Source organism: Mustela putorius, unplaced genomic scaffold (genome assembly GCF_011764305.1).
Source record: "Mustela putorius furo isolate JIRA1106 unplaced genomic scaffold, ASM1176430v1.1 tig00001618_pilon_pilon_pilon, whole genome shotgun sequence".
NCBI lineage: Eukaryota > Metazoa > Chordata > Mammalia > Carnivora > Mustelidae > Mustela > Mustela putorius.
This window is the reverse complement of record NW_025421819.1, coordinates 988,563-1,009,789: the sequence shown is the minus strand read 5'-3', so window position 1 is coordinate 1,009,789 and position 21,227 is coordinate 988,563. Positions and strand designations below refer to the sequence as shown.

General features: G+C 58.2%; 1 protein-coding gene across 7 annotated transcripts; it reads right to left on the bottom strand.

Annotated features, from left to right (window-relative positions):
- Positions 1 to 3,459: 3,459 nt before the first annotated feature.
- Positions 3,460 to 9,442, bottom strand: TMEM18 (transmembrane protein 18). 7 transcript variants are annotated; one of them, XM_045087919.1, is made up of 6 exons: positions 9,298 to 9,438; positions 8,555 to 8,623; positions 8,076 to 8,196; positions 6,458 to 6,512; positions 3,771 to 3,864; positions 3,460 to 3,696 (listed from the first exon to the last, which is right to left on the bottom strand). In XM_045087919.1, exons 1-6 carry the CDS (start codon positions 9,352 to 9,354, stop codon positions 3,610 to 3,612), a joined length of 483 nt encoding a protein of 160 aa, XP_044943854.1. In that variant the 5' UTR covers positions 9,355 to 9,438; the 3' UTR covers positions 3,460 to 3,609. The 7 variants fall into 7 exon arrangements, with proteins under 7 accessions (XP_044943854.1, XP_044943855.1, XP_044943856.1 ...); XM_045087920.1 differs by having other exon boundaries at positions 8,076 to 8,193; XM_045087921.1 differs by lacking the exon at positions 8,555 to 8,623 and having other exon boundaries at positions 9,298 to 9,442.
- Positions 9,443 to 21,227: the final 11,785 nt, after the last annotated feature.

Sequence of the window (21,227 nt, the reverse complement as noted above, 5' to 3'; positions counted from 1 at the left end):
AGAGCCCCAAATGCCATCACCAGAGCATCTCTGACCAGGGCTGGAGGCCGAAGGGGTCAGTGCCGCACGAGGCTGAGGAGGCAGAAAGGAATTTACAAAGGGAAGCCGAGACCACAGACAAAAACGCACCATCGTGGGCAGAGTCAACGGATGGAGATTGAAGGTTCTCGGGTCCTATGCACCCGGGACAGGGGCTCCGACAAGCTGCAGAGGCACCAGGAAGGTGGACAGGAATCACGGAGGAAACATGAGCTAAATGAGACGGACCGTGGAGACAGAGGCATCGTCGGGCATTCCAGAAGCACGGACTGGCCAGAACCAGCACAGGGGCGCCAGGCGGGCAGAAATGCAGGGACTCTGCATCTTCTCTTGGCCACCGAGGCTCTCCGGGAGCCGCTCCCCCAGCTCAGTGTCCACGGTGTGTGCATGCAGACCGGGGTCCTCCTGGGCTACCAACCTAGAGCCTGGCGGGTGGGAAGTGCCAGAGCTTTCCAACGACGCTCTCGAGAGAAAAGCTGCCACTTCCCCCAGGGTGAAGGCAGCGCGTCCATCCAAGAACCAATGCAGATGGGCCACGATGGACTCCCAAGCATCACGCACACTCGGGGACAGGAGCCAGCAGGCCAGGCTGGCCAGAGGCCACAGCAGGGCTGAGGAGGACAGAAGGTGCTCCTGCTTCACCACCAAGTTCCCTGGAGCGTCCTGCAGCCCACGACTGGCCCAGCGCTGGGCTCACGTGTAAGTGTTTGCTGAGGTCATTACTCCGGGGGGTGCCCAGCGGGCTCAGTCGGTTCCACTCAGGTCATGACCTCAGGGTCAGGAGATCGAGCCCTGCATCAGGCGTGGAACCTGCCTGGGAGTGTCTCTTTAATAAACGATATTTCTTATTATATTTTATATTCATTTTATTAATAAACATTAACTTACTCTTTATTATATTTTATATTATTATTTATTATAGTAAAAAACCACAGCTTTTTTAAAAAGACCATTTGTCCTTAAGGATTAGTAAGGCTTCTCACTGCTGCTCATCTTTCCGATAATGAAGCAGGATGGCCTGAAAATAGGTTCTCTAAAACGTGGACACAGGAGGATGTTCGGAACAGGAAGTACTTTCCCAAGACAGAGCAGCTGTCAAGGGCCCAGCGGGTGACCTGGACCCCCAAAGCTCATTGTCTGTGCTCGGTGTCATTTCCACTGAAATTCTGTATTCTAAATCCCTACTCAATAAATACTCCAGATTAATTGTTTTTGCCTTTGAGTGTTTTGTAAAGGGTGAGAACATGTTAGCAGGTCCTGGCAACTTTGTCAAGGAACTAACGCAGGCTTCTCTGCTGCTTTCTTACTCAACACGCGTGCCTGTGCCTGTGCTGATTTTCTGACAAAACCGAATTTCTGGGTTTAGGGAGCTGAACACCCAGAGCAGGAAGCAGTGGCCCCGCCAGCAGAGCCAACGCTCTGGAGCTCCTGCTCCGTGTGCACAAAAGTCAAAGCGAATGGACAATTTGGGGGTAAAATGCTACACGTTATTAAATATGTCATTCGTTTCACACCAATTACGAACCTGAAGGTGCCACAGATTTGGAATATAGTGTATTTTTATCATAAATCTCCTTTTTCTTGTCTTTGTTTATAAATACTTAAACATCTGCTTCACTCGATAGCAGGGGACACGCCCTCCGGACCCTTCCCCGCACACACCCCCGGGCTCCTGGACGTGGGCCACAGTCTGCACGCTTCCCGCTGCCCAGCCCTCTGCCGACCCGTCTGGCTCGCAGGAGCTTCCTTAGCTTGAAAGACCACGGTTCCCACTGAACTCTGGCCACTGAACGTGAACTTACAGGGAAAAAGGCGTTGGTGTGTGTGTGTGAAGACGAAGTGCAACTTCCCCCTCAACGTTACACACGCACGAGTGGAAGACAAAGCGCCCCGGTCTCGTGTCCACAGCGCACAGGCCCCATCACCGATGCGGTGACAGTGCGGAATCCAGACGGTCCTGTGCTCTGACCCTCCGAATCAGGATGCGGAGTGGACTCTGCTGGGCCCCTCCCGCCACAGCCAGGGTGATGAGCCGTCCTGCGCCAGCCTCGCGTGTGCTCACGCGGTTCCTCCCCGGGGCCGGGCCGTGGGGGCTCTCCAGGGGCCACGGCACCAGTCTGCACCCAAGGGGCGCGTCCACGCACGAGCTGCGGGCACAACAGGCTGGCGGCCGGACTGAACACAGAATGCTCCTTTGAGTCGTCTCCCGTGTTCGATACCGAAGATAACCCACCAGGACCGAACTGGAAACCGTCGGGGTAGAAACCCCGGATCTAGCTAGAACATTCTGTCAGCTCACTTGTAAAACTCGGAATTCACGTTTCTCTACACAATTCCGTGACGATCCATGAAACGTCCTACGTCGGGATTTCAAGACCTTACAGCGTCACCTCTGCAGCCGCTGAACGTTAAGTACTTTCATGAGGACATTTTTTTTTTTTGAAATTTGAAGAATATGTTTCACTTAGAAAAATCTTGTTAAAGTTTCTTAAAGTATTCGCAAACTACTGTTTTTCCAGCCCACGTGAGCAGCCAGCAGCATTCGCTACCGAACACTGTGCACTTCCACACCCGGACCTCTCCTCCCCGGTGGTCCTCCGGCCACACCGGACAGAACCCGGAGCATGGACGGCAGACTGGGAAGGGGACTCTGTAAGGGCAGATCTGTTCCCGTAAAACCCACAGCCTGTTCCTGAGCACATGGATTTACTTCTTTAAAAACGAAATTTAGGAAGGAATGTAATTTTGCTACTTGTTATAAAAATCTATCCGTGCCGATACCTGTACTCCTAGTCACACACCCTGAAAATCTCCCCCACAGGCTCATTCACAGATGTTCCACGGAATCGAGGCCTTCGAGCCCCAGCTCCCGTAGCGACTGTGAGAACCCAAGGGGCCCCAAGTGCCCTCTGTCCAAGGATGACTGTGTGGGGCTCTCGGAAGCCTTGCCCCCGGGACTTGGCTCCCCACGCTCAGAGGCATGCGTCTTCTCAGGACCTTGCTGCCGGGGCCTCGAGTAAGGCGGCTCTGGCCAGGGCTCCCCACCTCGGCACCGCTAAGGTTCCGAACTGCACCCTCCCCAGCACAGACATCGCAGCAAGCCCAGGAGCATCCCTGGGCTCCAGCCCTCCAGGGATGACCCAGAATGTCACAGACTCGGCCACATGCCACATGGGGGGCCCCCGGTGGCCACGGCCCAGGAAGTAGAGCCTGATGGTGCCTACACAGGGACAGCATGGTGTATCACTTGGTTCCAGGTTTTCATGCTGCCTGAAGGCTCTGTAACTACGGCCAATCACACAAGCGACAGCAAGGGCTCAGCGGACGGAGCTCGCTGCAGACACCACCGACGGACACACCGCAGCTGGAGAGGGAGCAAACCGTACGCAGACCCGGGCTGAACACACACCCACACGGACGGCAGTGTCGGCAGCGTTTATTTCAAGGGCAACGCGAGGTGTGCTCTGGGGCGCGGACCCTCCGTGAGGCATGCGGGCCGCCGACAGGGAGGCACGGGACGAGGACGCGGAGGAACCCGGTGCCCCCAAGAAACCGACACGACTGCCCGCGTCAGTCTTTCCTTTTCCTTCGTCTTCTCGTCTCCTGCAGGGTCTTCAGGTCGGTCATCACATCCAGCGTCTTCCGGACCCACATCACCTGGAAGCGATCGTCGTGGGACGTTAGAGAGGGAAGCGCCCAGAGAACCGGGACCCAGGGCGGCCCGCACGTACCACGATGATCATGGCGTTGAGCAGCAGCGGCGCCGAAAACACTATGGAAATGAACATCCCCCGTGAGTCGAAATACTGGTATTTCGAAAATAACCTGTTTTAGGGAAAAAGAGACATTACTTGACATTACAAAACGTCCTTAGTGCTATCCTCTGGCGGAGGCCCCTGGAGAGCTCTTGGGTCAACCAAGCCACCACCGCCGGCCCCTCGACCGCAGCCCACCCACCAGCCCCGCGTTGCTGCCCATGACCCCCGTCGGGAGCACACACAGTCGGGCCCACGGCGAAGGTGGCCGGAACCCCAGGCACCAGGGAGACGGCAGCGGGAGGGACATGGACCGCCCAAGGCTATCCGGGCAAAGGAAGCACTCGCACACTCGGTCTGAGGGCAGACCTGACGCCCACCAGAACGTGTGCTGCGGCAACAGCTCCCGGGCTCCCACGGGCCATCAGGTCACACGGGCTGCATCGTCCCCGAGCTTGTCCGAGACAGGGACAGAGCTGGCTCTCCGCCTGGGGCAACTTTCGCCCACACGCCGCTTTCACACGGGAGGCTCAGGGACACAGCGTTGTCCAAGCTGCCTGAAGGCAGGACCAGTGAATGGCAGAAGCCGGCCGCAGCCGAGCGTCCCTCCATGGCCAGCACGGGCACATGCAGAAGCACCATGTGCGAAGTCCCAGCAATCCAGGAGCGCAGGGACCAGGGCAGAGGAGCCAGGTGTTGGCCCTGGGGTCGTGGCCACGAACCGACGAGACGAGCCACACGCAGCTTATAGTGCCGGGAAGGTTTGGGTCATGAAGACAGTCAGACACACACGTCGTGATCGACGCTCCCAGAGAATGGAAGCGGGGAGGGTGCGGAGGTGAGCATGGGCCGCAGAAGGCGCCCTGCACTCCCCTTCCACACGGATGAAGCCTGGATTGGCCAGTCTGTGGCCGAGACCCTGCCGTGGCCAGGCTGAGGCCGCCTGCTGTCTGGTCAGGGATGCAGAAGGGCTGGGACCGGGGGAAGCACAGCCCCGCTTGGGAGGTGGCCGCTGTCATCTGTGCAAGGGCAGGGCCTGTGGTGACGGGAGAAAGCCACACTCTTGGTGCGTCCCAGAGGACAAGGGCCTGAGGAAAGCTCTGCACAACGATGAGGTCTCTGTCCTCAGTTACCAGAGGCGAATGCCCTGGGGACAGCTCCGGGGCGGGGGGCTCTGGGGAAGTGCTACTTTCCTGATGTTCATCAGACATCCAAGCAATGGTCCGGCAACAAGGCAGAGGGAAGACTGGTGCCCTCGGCCCGTGGAGGAAACCACAAGGAGCCGGACAAGGGGTGGCCCTGAGAAGGGAGGAAGCTGGCAGCAGGGCGTCCCGAATCCAGGGAGCCGGTGGTTTCACAGGGAGAGATCCAGGTCAGGTAACCCACAGACGGAGTAACCGCGGGCTGGGCCGTACGCAGACCACGCTGTCACACACGAGAGCATTTCTGCGCTGAGGTGAGGTGCAGGCCCAAGGGGACAGTGACCCGCGTTCAAGTCTCCTCGTGAAGGACCCTGATGGGGGAGACCAGGACGCCCTTCGACAAAGAGAAGTGGGAACCGTCAGGGTGTCTGTCTGAGGAGACGCCTGCAGAAGGGGAGAGCCAGGAGCGGGAGGGGGGCTGCTGGGGCCACAGCCATACCCCGAAAGCACGGAGCAGGCGGCCAGGCAGAGGGAGGACAAGGTCGTCAGTCCGGCGTCTTCCGTGTCCTCATTCCTCGGCTGAGTAAGGAGGCGCAGGGGCCGGAGGGGGAGGGGTGTTAGCCGTCAGCAGAGGCACAGCCGTCTAGCCCGTCTAGCCCGGCCCGGCAACCTCCTGGACACCCGAGTGTGCAGGCTCCACGGGAAGGTCTTCAAATCCTTCCTGCTCAGAGTCTACAACTTTTTCTCTTTTCTTTATGTTTAAGAGCATGAACACCTCTGCACTTGAAAATGTCAAAAGCACTTTAAGGTCACAGGTCGTATAAAGACAGTGGGCCAGACGCCCATGCGGGGGTCCCAGCCGGTGCGCGAGGGTCCCAGCCGGTGTGCGAGGCCGAGGGTCCCAGACGCAGCCCTTGCCGTCAGCACAGCACGTCCAGCACACACTTGTGGCTGTGGGCACGGGGCTGTAACCGCGGACAGGACCTGACACCTGAGCAGGACGGAAGGAGAGCCGTGACGCTGCACACGGTGGTGACGGAGCTGAAAGGCTGCCCTGACCGACCAAGGCCGCAGGCATGTGGGGGGTGGAGTGGTCATCTACAGAAGGCAGCCCCGGATTTCTGCCAGGATGACGTTCTGTGGCCTCGAGAAGACACGGCCGGCCCAGAGAGGGCAGGGGTCTCGCAGCACACCACCCGCTGCTCTGACCACACGTGGCCCGAGCTCTCCTAAAACTCCACCGCCTTCATCTGGCAGCAGCTAGAGCTACTTTACGAAAGCCCCGACCTCTCTCACGCTGCCATGCACTGTACTAACCGATCTTCAAACCCTCACATAGCCAACAAGCCATTCCTCAACCCTAACCCTATCAGTGCAGAGGCCCGGGTCTGCCCCGGGCCCCAGTGACCCGCCTTCTCTCGTCTCTCTGGCTCCCGCGGTCGGCGTGCCATGCCCCTGTTGGATGAGCCCCTCTGGAGTGTGGTTCCCGACTACGGTCTGGACGAGCGGGCGCTGGCCTACCTCCAGTTCATGGCCGCGACTTCGTTGATATACTCAGCACCATAGACCAAAGTCACTGGAAAAGAGAGAAATCACGTGTCGGGACTTGGGTGACCGATTATTCACCGTAACAGACTCATACGTCCTTTTTGCGATGGTTTAACATAAAATATCACAGAAAAGCAAGAATTTGATGGGAAACATAACTTCCATTTCAGATGAGTGTGAGGTCAAATTTAGAGAATTTTTAAATTGTAGAACTTCCCTTTCCCAGAAAAAAGATGAGGACACTCGAGACACAGGAAGGCCCTGATGTCCCCATGCACAGCACGAAGCCGCGAGCGCCTAGGGCTGGTGCCTGACAGCCATCGCCCACGCACGACCCCCCACCCGCACTCCCACCCGGTCTGGTCTGGGGTCCCTCCCCCAGAGGCCACACAGAACGCCCAGGGTCACGAGACCGAGTGCATGAAGTGACCTGCTCTCCTCCCTCATGCCCCGCCTGCCAGGGACGCAGCAGGGGTGACTGCGGACACCTGCCCACTGGTCCCAGAGGCCACGGCCCTCCAGGAGCCCCACGGCCGTCCTGAGCCCTGCGGTCAGAAGCAGGCAGTTGCTGCAGTCCTGACCAGAGCCTGCGGAGCACACGGGGCGGACACCGGCCTCCAGACGACAGGCCACGGTGCAGCACGGCCGGCAGCCGCTGTGAGCACCCAGTGCTTTCGTTCCTCGCAGAAATTAACTAATTAACGTGCAAAACCTCCTGTTCTTGACCCAAATCACAGAGATTGCACCAGGCTTTGCAATGTCCCGACTCTTTGCTCCATGAATGGACCCAAAGCGACACCAACAGAGCCCCAGAAGAGACGGAGAAGAGCGGAGGAGACGGGCTGAGGCCCAGGAGGCGTGCAGTGAGCATGGCTCCCACCCCCAACAGCGTCCGGGGCTCGGCTGAGCCACCCGGGCGCGGAGTGGGCAGTTAGGGAACCTCTCTGTGCTTCACCCACACAAACGCGGCAAACGATGCTGCACAGGACGAATCAGCCTCGGGCTGGTGGGACGGCTCTGGGGTCAGAACGCATGTGCACGTGCACAGCATCCCTATCCCTTGTCCCCAGGGGCAAAGTCAGCCCTCTCCTCCCCCACGGAGCTGTTGGGGTCGCAGGCTGTCTCTGTCTCTAACCTGCCAGCGCACCTGGGCAGGCCGTCACCCTCCTCCGAGCCCAAGCCATGCTCACCACAGGGAGTGCGCGTCCGGGGCCCCAGGCCACACAGAGGCTGCGTCGCTCCTGCCGCAGGCCCCGCACACGCCAGGGTCGGCTCCTGCGCAGCCTGCCCAGGCCCTGCACGGTGCTGCCGGCGGCCCCTCCGGCGTGGGCCGTACTCACCACAGCTGAGAGACGGCAGCCAGGTGCGGGAGGACTTCCTGAACGCTGGCGCCGCCCACCAAGCTCTCCCGGCCGCGGGCCGCACCGGAAGGCAGCGTGCACTCTACCCATCGCTTGCCACACACGGCTGCTTGTGCAACACACGCTCACCGCCTCACTCCCGTGCTAAGTCAAGCTTCTGCTGAGATGCCGCCTGGCGGGGGCCACATCGCAGGGACCAGCGCCACAGAAGTGTGGCTTGTTGTACTCACCCAGGCACAGGAAGTGTCCGACCTGAAGTCCGTGCCTCTGGGAGGACAGACACGTGAGCAGCAGGCACAGCACGTGGAAGACGGCCAGTCCCAGCAGCCACGGCTCGGTCCAGTCTGTCTGCTGGAAGACACAGCACCAGACCCATCACCTCGCCGTCCTCAGCTCAAGACGGGCCCGGCTTCACGCCTCCTGGGTCAGGCAGGGCAGCGGCCCCTCTGCCGGAGCCGTCCCCACAGGCCTCGGGCAAACCGGAGTTGGGGGGTCCGAGGGGACCACGCTGCAACCTCCGCCGGAGCCTGGACAGGGAAGCATCACCGTCCACGGCGGCACCTCCCACCGGAGGCCCCTGGCTTCCCCTGCCTATGAACAGAGCCGCGTCTGTGGGTTTCTGAGGACTTGAGCGGGCGAGTGTCTCATTCGGGGGGGCCCTGGTGCCCCAAGACTCGAAACAAGACCTACTCTGGTCGCTCAGACTCACACTTCGGGGCTTGGGAGGTCGGCGGCGTCCCAATTCCCCGACGGCATCTTCTCCAAGCTTTCTGGCAACCTTCCCAGCAGTGCCAAGATGGGGGTTTCCTCAGCGTCCCCACGGGCCGGTCCACACCCGGAGACGGGCCGGTCCACACCCGGAGACGGGCCGCACCCCTGCGGGGTCCGATGCCCCCACCCAGATGCCCGGATCTCCTTCCAGGGGCGCGGGCCCCCCACAACGCCAGACCTCCCGACGCAAGCGCACACGCATGCCCTGCCCTGCCCTTCTGTCCAGCCGCCCAGGCCGGACCTGCCTCCGGTCCCGCAGCGCCCTCGGGACTCTAAGTGCCCCGGGCCGCTGCGCACGGAACACTGGCCACGACCACCGGTTCCCCACCATCACGCGGAGGGCCCGAAGAGAAAGGCGGAGCAGAGGGCGGCGACCAGGCGAGGGCAGCGTCCGCAGGTCCCGCCGCCCGCCAACTCCGCCCGCGGTCGGTCCCCAGCGCCCGGAACCGCCCCCGCACGTCCCGCCCACGAGCGCCCCGCCCACCGCCGGGCACCGCCCCCAGAGTCCCGCCCACCTCCGAGCCCCGCCCCGGAAGAGCCCGCTCACGACGAACCCCCGCCCACCACGAAGCCCCGCCCCGTCCCCTTCGGCGGTAGTCGGTGTGGACAGCGGATGCGGGCAAACCCCGAGCGGACCCAGGTACCGTGGCCCGAACGGACGGTCAAGGAGGAGCAAGTTACCGTGATCACGGCCGGAATGCTGACGGGGAAAGAGCTGACCGAGAAGGCGGAGGGCATCGTCCCCGGAAAAGCCCACCCTCACCACCGCCGTCTCGGTCCCCGCCCCGTCGGATCGCCCCGGGAACGCCTCCGGCGTCTCCTCTCGCGGGATTTCCGCTCGTCGCGAAGCCCGCCCGCTCCCGGACATCTCGCGATATCTCCCTGTGGGCCGGGTGCGGCGTCACATCTCGCGGTATTCGCGGCTTCAGACGCTGTGACCTGGGCCCCGCGGGTGCTTCCGGGGGCTCCGCGGCGGCGGGGGCGGGGCGGGGGTCGCGTCCCAGCCGGCGGCGCGCGGCAGGCCCGGGGGCAGCTTCCGACCCCACCCCGGGGGTCCGAGGGCGACAGCGACGCGCTCCCGGGGCCGCGCAGGGTCTGGGACGGTCCATGGGGCAGTACCCGCGGGCGCAGGCACCTCCCCGGGGCTCTCGGCGGACGCGGCCCGGGCGCCCGGGGCGGGGCCGGCGGTTCCGTCCGGCCAGCGCGGGTCAGGGTCCTGCCCGTCGGGAATAGGCTCCGGGGCGCCCGGCGTGTCCAGCCTCCCGGGCCTCCGCCGACGCGGGCTGACCGCCCCGCCGCGCGCCGGGGCCGGGGAGACGCGCGTTCCCGCGCCGGGGCAGCGGAGGCAGGACGCGCGCGACGCGCACTCGGCGGGGCGGGCGGCTCGGCTGCGGCGTCCGGCAGAAGCTCGGCTGCAGGGCGGCGTCGGGGGACCGAGCAGGCGCCTGGGGTCCGCGCCCTCCGGGACCCCCGCGCGCCCCTGCCGCTCCCCGTCCCTCGGGGACCTCGGAAGGCGCCGGTGCGCACGCCTGACCCTGCTGCTCGGCGCGCCCTCCCTGCGCCCGCGCCCCCGCGATCCTTTAGGCACGTTTCGGGCACGAGGGACCTTTGCCAGGGCCGGGCGCCCGCGGCCTTGCCTCCCCCGCGCGGAAGATCCCACGCGCAGCCTGACCCGGAGCTGCTGATCCCGCCCCGGGGCCGCGTCTCCCCGGGGAGTACCCCCTGCCGCCCGGGAAAGCCGCGGGGCCGGGCCGGGTCTCGGTGTGGACGGGGGCCCCCGACCGTGGCCCCACCGCGCCCCGCCTCCGGCCCAGCCTGGGGACCCTCGTGCCTTGTTCCGCGCCCCCGACAATGAGTGTCCGGTGCAGAGGCTGTAACGGCCCCGTGTCCTCCGGGTTGGAGGAATGTTCCTTCCGAGGTCACGGGGAGTCACATCTGTGCCTTTCGACGGTTTGGGCTGTTGCGGAATCGTGGGCTCGTGGGGACTCCGTCCTGACCGGTGATGCGCGTTTGGCAGATGCGACCCAACAACTCCAGTGTCTCCTCTTCACTTTGCCTTCTCTGCTCGAGAGAGCGGGAGAGAGCCTGTGAACAGGGCACGGAGAGGGACAGGACCTGGAGCCGAGGCCGGCTGAGCACGAGCCCAGGGACGCTGCGGCCTCGCAGGACCCTGAGGTCGCGACCTGAGCCGCAACCAGCGGTCCAGCGCTCCCGCGACTGCCCTGCCCAAGTGCCTCTCCACTCCGCCTCCTGCAGCCCAGGAACAGATCCCAACCTCGGTGACCTCTGCGAGTGACCACGGGGCCACGCCACACGTGGCATCGCGCTGCTTGGGGTGGTCCGTTTCTCTTTCTCACTGAGCCTCCCCAGGGCATTGACCCGTGTCATCTGCTCATTCCGCACTCAGCGTGTGGAGGACAGGAGGTCCACGGGGAGGGTAATACCAGAACACAGCAACTCCATAGAGAGAAGCTCCTGGACTCAGGGCAGAAAGGCATCAAAGGCCTTGCCCACAGAGCCTAAATATCCCCTACAACAGTAGGAGTCTCCTCCCTCGGCTGTGGGGCCAGAAATCCAAAATCGAGGTGCCGCAGGGCCACACTCCCTCTCCAGGCTCTAGTGGGGTCCTTCCTGCCTCCTCCAGCATCTGGGGCGTGACCGGGCCCATGGGGGTCCTCAGATCATGGCGACCTCAGGCCAGGCTCTGGCCCTGCAGTCCTGCCCCTCCTGGGTTGGCTTTCTCTTCTGCTCAGGGCAGTCACTGGGCCAAGGCCAGCGTGACAGCCTGTGTGAAAAAAAGGGACACAGATAGGGCAATTCCAAAGACCGTCGACAGAAAGAGGTGTGCACGTCGTTCTGGACAAGCAAGGGGGGTGGGGCTCTGGGATTTCAGAGGGTTGAAACAGTTTTCGGGGCCTCTCACGAGCTGTGGGGCACAGAGAGGACTGTGATCCCACAGGTCCGGCCAGGCCAGGTTCCTGCCTGTCCTGTCCAGCCCAGCCGGTTTTCACACCATGTGGTGACCACTCCGTTCCTGGGCCAGGTCCTCCATCTGAGCTGAGCTCTTCAGGCAGGGGAGGGGGGGGAGGAGCTTTTCCTCCGTCTACGGGGTCAAGATTGCTTTTCTGCTGCACCTGGCTTCATGCCACGTGTCCCGCCTAGGGGTGGCAGCCCGTGGCCCCCACCATGGAGATCTTCAGGGTTTCTGGGTCGTGAAGAGGCCGTGTTGGTCCAGTCAGCAGCGCCGTGGCCGTGTGCCATGCTGGGCCTGCTGTTCCCTCCCGAAGTGCTCCGTGACGGTGGGCGAGCCCTTCCCTCCCTCCGTCCCGGTCGGCCGTTTGCAAAGTGCAACGCACTGTGATTGACCGACCTACGTCATGCCGGCTCCCGTGGGCTCGGAAGGGGCACAACGGGATTGCTCGGTACTTATTCCGTCCCCGTCAGTCTGTCCTTGCTCTCTGATGGCCCTAGGTTTGCTGGCTGCACCGGGCTTACGGTCTGCGTTGATAACTGGAGTCTCTGCCACTCCAGGACCCGGTCCGGTGACGCCCACCGTCCTTGCAGAGTGGTCCGTCCCCAGGTCCAGCCACTAGATGGCAGGTGGCCCCTGGCCCGAGTTCTCTCTGTCCTCACCTCTGTCAGGACCCGCGCCTTTCCCCTCGGTTCCTTGGACACTGGGTGTCTACAACACTCCTCCCCTGTCCCCGCAGTAGTTCTTGAAACTTCTTGTGCCTTCATGATCCCCCAGAACAGATCATTATTCAAGTGTCCCGTGTGCTGGAAATGCATCAGCTGAATGTGCCTGGTGGGGAAGCAGCCCCCGGGGGTCTGCTTCCCATGTGACCCCAGTCGAGGTCATGCTCAGGAGGAGTGCAGAAGGCCGGGGCTGTGTCCGGCTGTGTCTCCCAACCATGGGACATGCGGGTATGACCGGGGCGTGCATTTGGCCAGCTGCTGGCTGAACCCTTTCTGCAGAGGATCCAACACTGGGAGAGGGAGGTGCAATGGTCAGTCCCAACCTCCCGGCTTCTCGAGGCTAAATCTGTCCCTTGGTCAAAGGTCGCACTGCTTTTTGAGGCAGAATCCATCAAGTACGGACGCATTCCACGGCAAGTACGCAGAGCAGGAGGGCACGCACCGCTCTGCATGGCGGGGAACAGAAGGGCTCGGCCGAGCACAGTCTCACTTGGCTCCTCTCCGCTGGCCCGTGGCCACACTCCAAGCCGGCCCACGAAGGCAAGGCCGGCCTGGGCTCTGCTGTCAGCAGACGCACACTCGGAGGGCCTCCTCTCTTTCTCTTAATCTAACAAAGCGTATTAACAAGGTCCGTGCCTCTACTCACAGAGTCCAGGTGGAGATTGTCCTGTGATTACGAAGGGGATGGAAGTTATGTCGTCACGTCTTTGTAAGTAAGGAAGCGTCCTCACCTATGTCCTGTTGGGAGATGCGTGACCACAAGCCGAAAGCCACACGCTCCCGTTCTCCGCGGAGCTGTGTGTTTGGAGACGTTTGCCTGCAGCCCGGCGTTACGGGCGCGGAGCCACGTGCGTACGGGGTTTTGGGACCCCTCCCTCTCTCCTGTCTTCCAAAGCATTACTTTTTTAGAATGAGTTCTGAGAGTCTTAAAAATTAGGCCAGACTGTTTTCTTGAGCCTCCAAATTCTTCCCGAAGTTCCTCAGTACCATCGTCTGTCTCTTTGTAGAAGAGAACTCCGTCTCCCGCAAGATGACAACGTCAGACTTTCTACTCCCTCCCCTTGCGCCCTTGAGAAGGGACCTTTGAAGTGAGAGCCCTCTGAGGTACGTGCAAATTCTCTATATAGAAGAAGACAAATGACTGTCTATCCGTTTAGTAATTTATTTTTTAGAAACGAATGTTGATATTTGTCTAACTCGGACCTTACTGAAATGGCTGCTTCCGCTCGCCTTCAGTAGTCGTCCACCGGACGCGTGTGTGCGGGAAGCACTGACGGAAATCACAAGTTCTGTGTATGTCTTCCACAGGCAGACGTGTTTCCAGAGACGTCACTACTTTTTATTAGCTTAATAATGATAAAAAAGAATCTTTGTGTTGTGTCTATTAAGATCAGGACAAACTTTTGACTTCATCAGTATGATATCGAAGCCAATACATAGATTGTATGAATTCTTAACACTGACATGTGCAGGGGCGCCTGGGTGGCTCAGCTGTCAAGCGTCTGCCTTCAGACGTCCTGGGGTCAAGTCCCACATCAGGCTCTGCTCAGCGGGAAGCCTGCTTCTCCCTTGGCCCCTCCCCTCACTCTTGGGCTCTCTTTCTCTCTCTCTCAAATAAATAAAAACTTTAAAAAAAAAAAAAAGTGCTTGGGGTGATTTGTTCACATTACGGCTGCAGAACAAACCTCAGCTCTCCTCGTGACGGACGTCGAGGAACACAGAAGGCCTCTCGTTTCCGAGAGGCAGGCGCGGCTCTGTGCTTGCTGGAGGTTTGAAGACGGAGGGCCGGGAGTCGGCGCTCGGGTGCGGGTCCGCCCGCCAGCCCCACGCAGGGCTCACGTCAGGAGAGCCCAGCCCCACTGCACCTGCCTCTAGGAGGCCGCCAGACCCCCCCGGACAGTCTGTACCTCCTCGTCCCCGTCTCACGCTCAGGCTGAACACGCGGCTTGGCCTCTACCACGGTTTCAAAAAGTGAAGGCCGACATCTAGATTTGCCTGAGCACAACCCTGTCGTAGGCTTTCCACCCGTCTGAAGACCGAAGATAGACCGTGATCTCGCTAGTCGTATTTTTAAACAAACTTTCAGGGTGCCTGGGTGGCTCAGTGGGTTAAGCCTCTGCCTTCGGCCCAGGTCATGATCTCTGGGTCCTGGGATCGAGCCCCGCATCGGGCTCTCTGCTCAGCGGGGAGCCTGCTTCCTCCTCTCTCTCTGCCTGCCTCTCTGCCTGCTTGTGATCTCTCTCTGTCAAATAAATAAAATCTTTAGAATAAAAAGTAAACCCCCAAGCCCCCACATGCACACACACACGCACGCTCACGCATGCACACACACCTCTGCACACACAGGCTTTTGGGGCAGGGCACTGCTGTCGGTTCACTTAAAACTTAGGAAAGAAATTGTCCACATCACTCAATTTCCCTCTCCCCACCTCAGGGGAAAAAAAAAAAAACAATAAAACGTTACTGTCCTTAATTCCTGGTAAGCACACCCAGCTGGGGCATTACATCGGGGCAAACACAGGACTTGATCTCGGAACCACCTGTGGTTAGAATAAAAGACGTGACCAAAGGAAATCTTAAACTCTGCTCATTTATTGGGGTACCTGGGTGACTCAGTGGGCTGAGTCTCTCGCTCTTGGCTGTGGCCCAGGGTCCTGGGATCAAGTCCGACGTCGGGCTGCCTGCTCAGTGGGGAGCCTGCTTCTTCCTCTCCCTCTGCTCATGCTCTCTCTCTGTCTCTTAACTAAATCAGTCTTTTTCTTTCAAAATCCACTAGTTTATATATTCCTGTAAGTAGAAACACCAGATTGTTCTTTTTTTTTTTTTTTTCACTTAAAATATTTGTCTAGAAATATCTTTCACAAGAAGAAACTAAAGCTTCAGGTCTTTTTTTCCCTAATTTGAAAAGTAGCAGACACTGACTATTAAAGCTCCATGGAGAAACTGGGCCCAGCTTCACCTTCAGACGTACAGTCTAGAAGATGGCGCAGCATATATGCAAACGTGTCCTCTTGTCCTCAGGCTGTCAGGGCAGCAGAGAGGCTGGCCCCAATAAGGAGAAGGGACAGGATGTCACTATGGCTGCCATGGTGGTGTGCGGGACCAGATCCTCAGGTGGCTTGTCCCGCAGCATCCCTGAGTGTCTGGGGACAGCAGGCTCCCCGATCCTCGGCAGATGACCAGGCTGGCCTCTATCCCGAGGGTCCCTGAGGATGCTTCTTGGCCTCGGCCGAGCTTTGTGTGTTGTCCGTGAAGATGACGTCAGCTTCATGCTTTTGCCCACAGAAGATATGTGGTACTTTTGCCTAGACATCTTTAGGGATTTTTCTTTGCTTTTCAAGGTTAGTCGTTTACTAGGCTGTACCCCGAGTGAAACACTGAGGCCGACCTCCGTGTTCCCGGTGGGCCCCATCATGTGGTCGGGGCTCTTCCCTCCCTGGAAGGTCTCCAATCCACGTCTCGTTCGATGAGCCCTCGGTTAGTTTGGGCCCCTGGGACCCGGCCCCACATTGCACTCTGACCCTCTCCACTGGACTAATTTTCAGTTCAGGGTTTGGGGTTTTTTTTTGTCTTTCCCCAACGCTTCTGTTTTTCACTTGATTCGAATTCACTTATTCCCAGTTTTGTGCATTTCTAGATTTTGAATAAGAGCTGTTTCTTGTTACAACCAAAGCGTGGTGAGGACAGTTCACTGACCGTGCAGGACTGTGCTTTCTCTTCCTCTTCGTGTGACGTTTGGCGGTGGTTTCCACCCGCTGGAAACTTGAGACGCTCATCTTGCGTTTCTTCTGGACACATCCGCTGCCTGGCCAGGGCCGTCCGCGGTGGCCATACTCCCGGCTCCGAGGCCTCTCTTTGCTCAGGACTGCCAGCGTCTGTGCCTCCGTGTTGCTGCCTCTTCCTGTCCGTCTGCACGATGTCCCTCTCTCCCTCTTCACCCCTCGCCCCTGCCCCCAGGGCGCCTCTCCCTGACGCACCCTCTCCTTCCCCAGAAGCCCACCTATGGGTCACGAGGACCCTCTCCCAGCCGTTAGCCTCTGTGGCTGATGATTGCTTGCTGTGGCCCCACCCGTGGCCACTCCCTCCCTCACCTTTCCGGGACATGCCCTGCGCCGGCCAGGGGCTCCCAAGCAGCTGCCCCTCTGCCCGTGGGTGATTTCCTATCCAGGCTCTCTTGCTTTCTCCAGTTTCTCTACAGCTAACACTGTAATTGTCGTAGGGAAGTCCTCCTCCGCAAGCGCTGAACTCCCAACCGTGTGCACCGTGGACGAGCCATTCCAAGATCTGTATGGAGTGAGAGTGAGCCGTCGGCGGGATGTAATTTAGGTCCGAGGCAAAACTTGCAACCCTTACCACTGAAAACCTCTGCAGAAAGAATGTTTCTTCCTTTTAGATTAATTAAATAACATATATGGCTTTAGGACTTGCTCACATATGTATCCTATACCTGATCTAGATGGAGGACCACAGCCGAGGACGGAAAACGTTCTTCATAAATAATATGTGTGTGCGGTCACATTAACGAACTCCAGCTTCAGACAGGAGCTTCCCAGACCAGGATGCACTTCACACGTCAGACCTGGAGCCTCCTCTCCAGAGGATGAGTTCTCCGTTTACATTTTTGTAGGATGTTTTCAGAGTTTTCTTTCAAACTTATTTTTTTAATTCACTTTACACGTCTATCTCATGTTATTTCTTTTTTTTTAAGATTTTATTTATTTATTTGACATAGAGAAATCAAAATTAGGCAGAGAGGCAGGCAGAGAGAGAGGAGGAAGCAGGCTCCCTGCTGAGCAGAGAGCCCGATGCGGGACTCGATCCCAGGACCCTGAGATCATGACCTGAGCCGAAGGCAGAGGCTTAACCACCCAGGTGCTCCTTGTGTTATTCTAAGCTTCCTTTAGTCACTTATATAATTCTATACTGACAATCACACGGCACCTTTTGTATAATAGTGTGTTTGTATTACATTCTATTATATTCCTCTGTGTTACACTGTGTTACGCTGTATCATGCTACGTTATGCTGTATCACACTGTATCATGCTGCATTACACTGTATCACGCTGCATTACACTGTGTTACACTGTATCACACTGTATTATATTGTAGTTAGGATGTTATGAGGTCTTTGCTCAGCACAGCTCTATCTAAGCTTGGGGTTCTGTGAACTACAACTACAGGCCAGTTCCCACCATGGTCATGACTGGATGACCTTTAAGCTGAGAACAACTTACCTCAGTCACCTCCTGATGCCTAACCATTTACCCCATACATGGAGTCTTTTTAAAAAAATTTTATTTGAATTCAGTTCAGTTACATATACCCAGACGGTGTAGCATATGGTGCGGAGGTCAGGGACGCATCAGCTGTGTGGAGCACCTGGTGCCCACCACATCTCAGCCCTCCTTCAGGGCCATCCACAGCTACCCCATCCCCCCATCCGCCTGCCTCCAGCAACCCTCAGTTTGTTCCCTAGAGGTGAGTCTCTTATGGTTTGCCTCCATCTCTATTTTTACCTTATTTTATTTTTCCTTCCCTTCCCCTACGCTCATGTGTTTTGTTTCTTAAATTCTACCCATCAGTGAGATCATACAGTCATTGTCTTTGTCGGACTGATCTCACTCAGCATAATCCGCTCCAGTTCCATCCACGTTGTTGTAAGTGGCGAGATTTCATCTTCTGACGGCTGCACGGTGTTCACGAGCTGGTGCGGCCACTCTGAAGACAGCATGGAGGTTCCTCAAAATGTTGAAAATGGAGCCACTCTATGACCCAGCAACAGCGCTGCTGGGCGTTTATCCAAAAGATACAAACGTAGTGATTCGAAGGGGCAGCTGCTCCCCGAGGTTTACATCAGCGGTGTCCACGAGAGCCGAACTGTGGGATGAGCCCAGATGTCCCTCCGCAGATGGATGGATAAAGAAGCGGTGGTGTGTGTGCATATATGGTGGTGACAAAACTCATGCTTGCTGTCACTCCGTGTCTATGGGTTGAGTCCAGGCTTAGGTGCTGGGGGTCCTTCAGGCTTCTCTCAGGAATTTGGCTGGGCTGTGTTCTCACGTGTGGGCTCGCCTGCGGGCGACTTCCAAGTGACTCGGGTGTTGGTGGAATCCGTCCCTCGCAGCTGTGACCTGAAGGGCCCCAGTGGCTTGCGTTTCCTGGGGACCCCCGTCTGGGCCTCTCCTGGGCAAGTCGCATGGCAGGTGTTTCTTCCTGGCCAGCAGGAGAGGAAGAGACCCTGCTGAGGTGTCCTGTCACGCGGAGTGGCCACCAGAGCGAAACCCCAACCCTTCCGCCATATTGTCCAGGTGAGAGGCAAGACATGAACCCTGCCTGAGTGGGCCTGGGGCTTCTCCAATGGCCTCCATATGGGACCGTTATGGACACACGAGAGTCTCCCAGACTATCGTGGTAAAGTGGTAAACACTTTAACTGAATTGAAAGGTTGATGTGACAAAAACACCATTCGTGGCCCATAAAACCTACAATATCAAGAGTTGGCATTTTACAGAAATTGTCTGCACTTCCTGGATTTCGAGGGATCGTGCTGGATGTGCGAGTGCAGCATGCCTCGGTGCAGGGAATGCCTCGGTTTCCCACGTGAGTCCTGGTAAGGGGGCGGAGACGAAGACAGAGCCCCAGAAGCATTTTCCCTGTCCTTCGTATCATCGGCATGAATTCCCAAGTATCCTCAGGAACACGACGCATCCGTGCAAAAACAGCTGGAAAAGAGACGGGACCTGGTCCCCTGTGCGATGAGACTCGCTTCCTCCTACCCTTTATACCTGAGGCTGATTCGCGTTTAAATGAACAATCATTTCATTCCTCAAAATCCCACTGACAGAGCAGCTTTCAAAAATCTTGCCACTGATGGGCCCGTTAGTCAAAACCCAGGATGGTGATCGCTCTTCAGGAAGCCATGGGTGCTTCAGAGGGAAGATGCTGGTCTGTCCGTAGCCTGGGGTCATTCTGGGGAGCAGAGCAGAGCAAGGGGGGCTAGGGAGGGAGAGATGCGCCCAGAGCAGCAGCGGGGAGCGTGCCTCCTCTGAATTCCCAGCCACTCATTGGTTATCTCCTCCAAACGCAAGATCGGGACCAGCTCCAGGAAGGGAGCGGCTGAGGACGGAACACGGAGCCGGTTCTCGGGACTCGGCCCCCACAGGGAGCCACGGCGCACTCGCACGGGGCCCGGGAGACACACCTAAGCTCGCACTTTGGCTGACCAGTAGTTTCTGCAGTGGTCATTTCCAAGGGAGACGTTAGCACAGCTCTGAAGTAAGACGGCTCCTAGACGGGGACGTGTACGGTGATGCACACGTGTCCAGACGGAGACGCCGGGGCTCATGCCGTGTGAAACCTGCCACGGGGGTGCTGGCTTCGGTGTGTGCCTGTGGCGTGTGCATGTTTTGCACGTGCGTGTGCCGGTCAGTGTACACGAAAGGAACCAAATGCAGTCTGGACGGACAAAGGAGCCCCAGAGCGTCATCTGGTTTGTCTGATCGTCCCCAGAGTCGCCGGCCCTGGCCCGAGTTCTGCCAGAGGAAACCAGAGTTGTCGACCATGGCCCATGCTTACGTAGCATCTGCCTGGAGCATTCAGAAATTCTGGGAAAATGTTTCGCTGCGTCCCCACCTCAAAAACCTCCTGTCAGCTAATGACCGCGCCTTGGCAACGTCCTGCAACTCCGTGTCTCATGGCCCTGCAGCAAGATTCAAGGTGAAAATCCCAAGTTTCACAAACAGAGGGGATTGACGGCAGAAGCTTTCTTGAAAATAGCAAAGTGCTGGGGGCCAAGAAACACGAAAATTCAGAATTAGATGTGACCTCGTGAAGGTAGCACATGAGAACAAGAAGAAACAGCAGCAAAATGCCGTGCATTACATGACTTTTCTCCAAGACGGGGACCTCAGCACGGGTGGGGTGAATGTCCCTGGAGCGCCGTAGGAAGGAAACTGTCGCGAGAGTCTCATATGCCGCTGTGTTTGATTCTAGCAGAGTCCACACGATGCTGGCCACCAGACTGGCTGTTTGGACATCCCTCTGGCATGCAGTGCTCAGGGAGTCGGACTGGGGACCCCGGGGAGTAGGCAGCCTCACCCGAGCAGTGCGGGTCCACAGCCGTGCAGATCAGAAGGGCAAACACATGCCCAGTGCCATCACAGCTATTTTCAAGGGAAAAATACCCTAACAAGGAGCAAATGAAAAAATCCTTTCCTAATAAATAAAACTTAGCTATTTTAGCTCTATTACTAGCAATTGAGAAGTCACACCAGAAAAGACTTACTGGAAGTTTCTCCCTGTGCCTACCTTTGGTATTTGGTACATGAGCCCTCGGGAGCTGTATTTTTGGCTCACATGTTTCTTAAGATACGGTAGCAAGTAAGCCGCAGTCCCGCCAAGGACAAATTTGCTCAATGTGACTTAAGCAAATCCATTTAAAATGTAGTCATGCCTCTAGAGACAGCTACCCAAAAATAAGCAACTTCTTGATTTATCTGGAGTTGTGCGAGCAAAGTCACCTTCCTTGCATGTTGGACTCGCTTCTCCAAGCCCTGCTCTGCAGAGGCTCCCCAAGCGCCCGCTGTGTGCTGAGGGTGCTTTATTTAGGACTACCGATAAGAAAAACAGGGCATTTTTCCTTCAGGGTTTGTGTAGAATAGATATGTGTGTATAAGTCACTATCAAACCAGATATGAAAGGATAAATAAGTTGAAAGAAAGTGGGATCCACGTAAAGGCAGACAGGGGAGAAAATGCCTTTCTGGATGCCGTGGGCCCCACAATGAGTTCAGAGCGTGAGAGCTCCTGGGGCCGCAGAGACCCTCGGGAGGGCTTTCCAGCCGCGTCCACCTACGCCTGTTCGCTGTGAAGAAGCCAGTGCTCGAAGGACGGCGTGGGGGGGCCGGAGTTGGGG

What these genes read in the sequence shown, in the direction of transcription:
- TMEM18 (XM_045087919.1), bottom strand. Translation starts at nt 9,354, where the DNA reads ATGCCCTCCGCCTTCTCGGTCAGCTCTTTCCCCGTCAGCATTCCGGCC. An exon ending in GACCTCCCAAGCCCCGAAGT is followed by an intron (nt 8,197 to 8,554) that starts GTGAGTCTGAGC and finishes TGTGTCTTCCAG; the next exon opens with CAGACAGACTGGACCGAGCC. An exon ending in CGGACACTTCCTGTGCCTGG is followed by an intron (nt 6,513 to 8,075) that starts GTGAGTACAACA and finishes TCTCTTTTCCAG; the next exon opens with TGACTTTGGTCTATGGTGCT.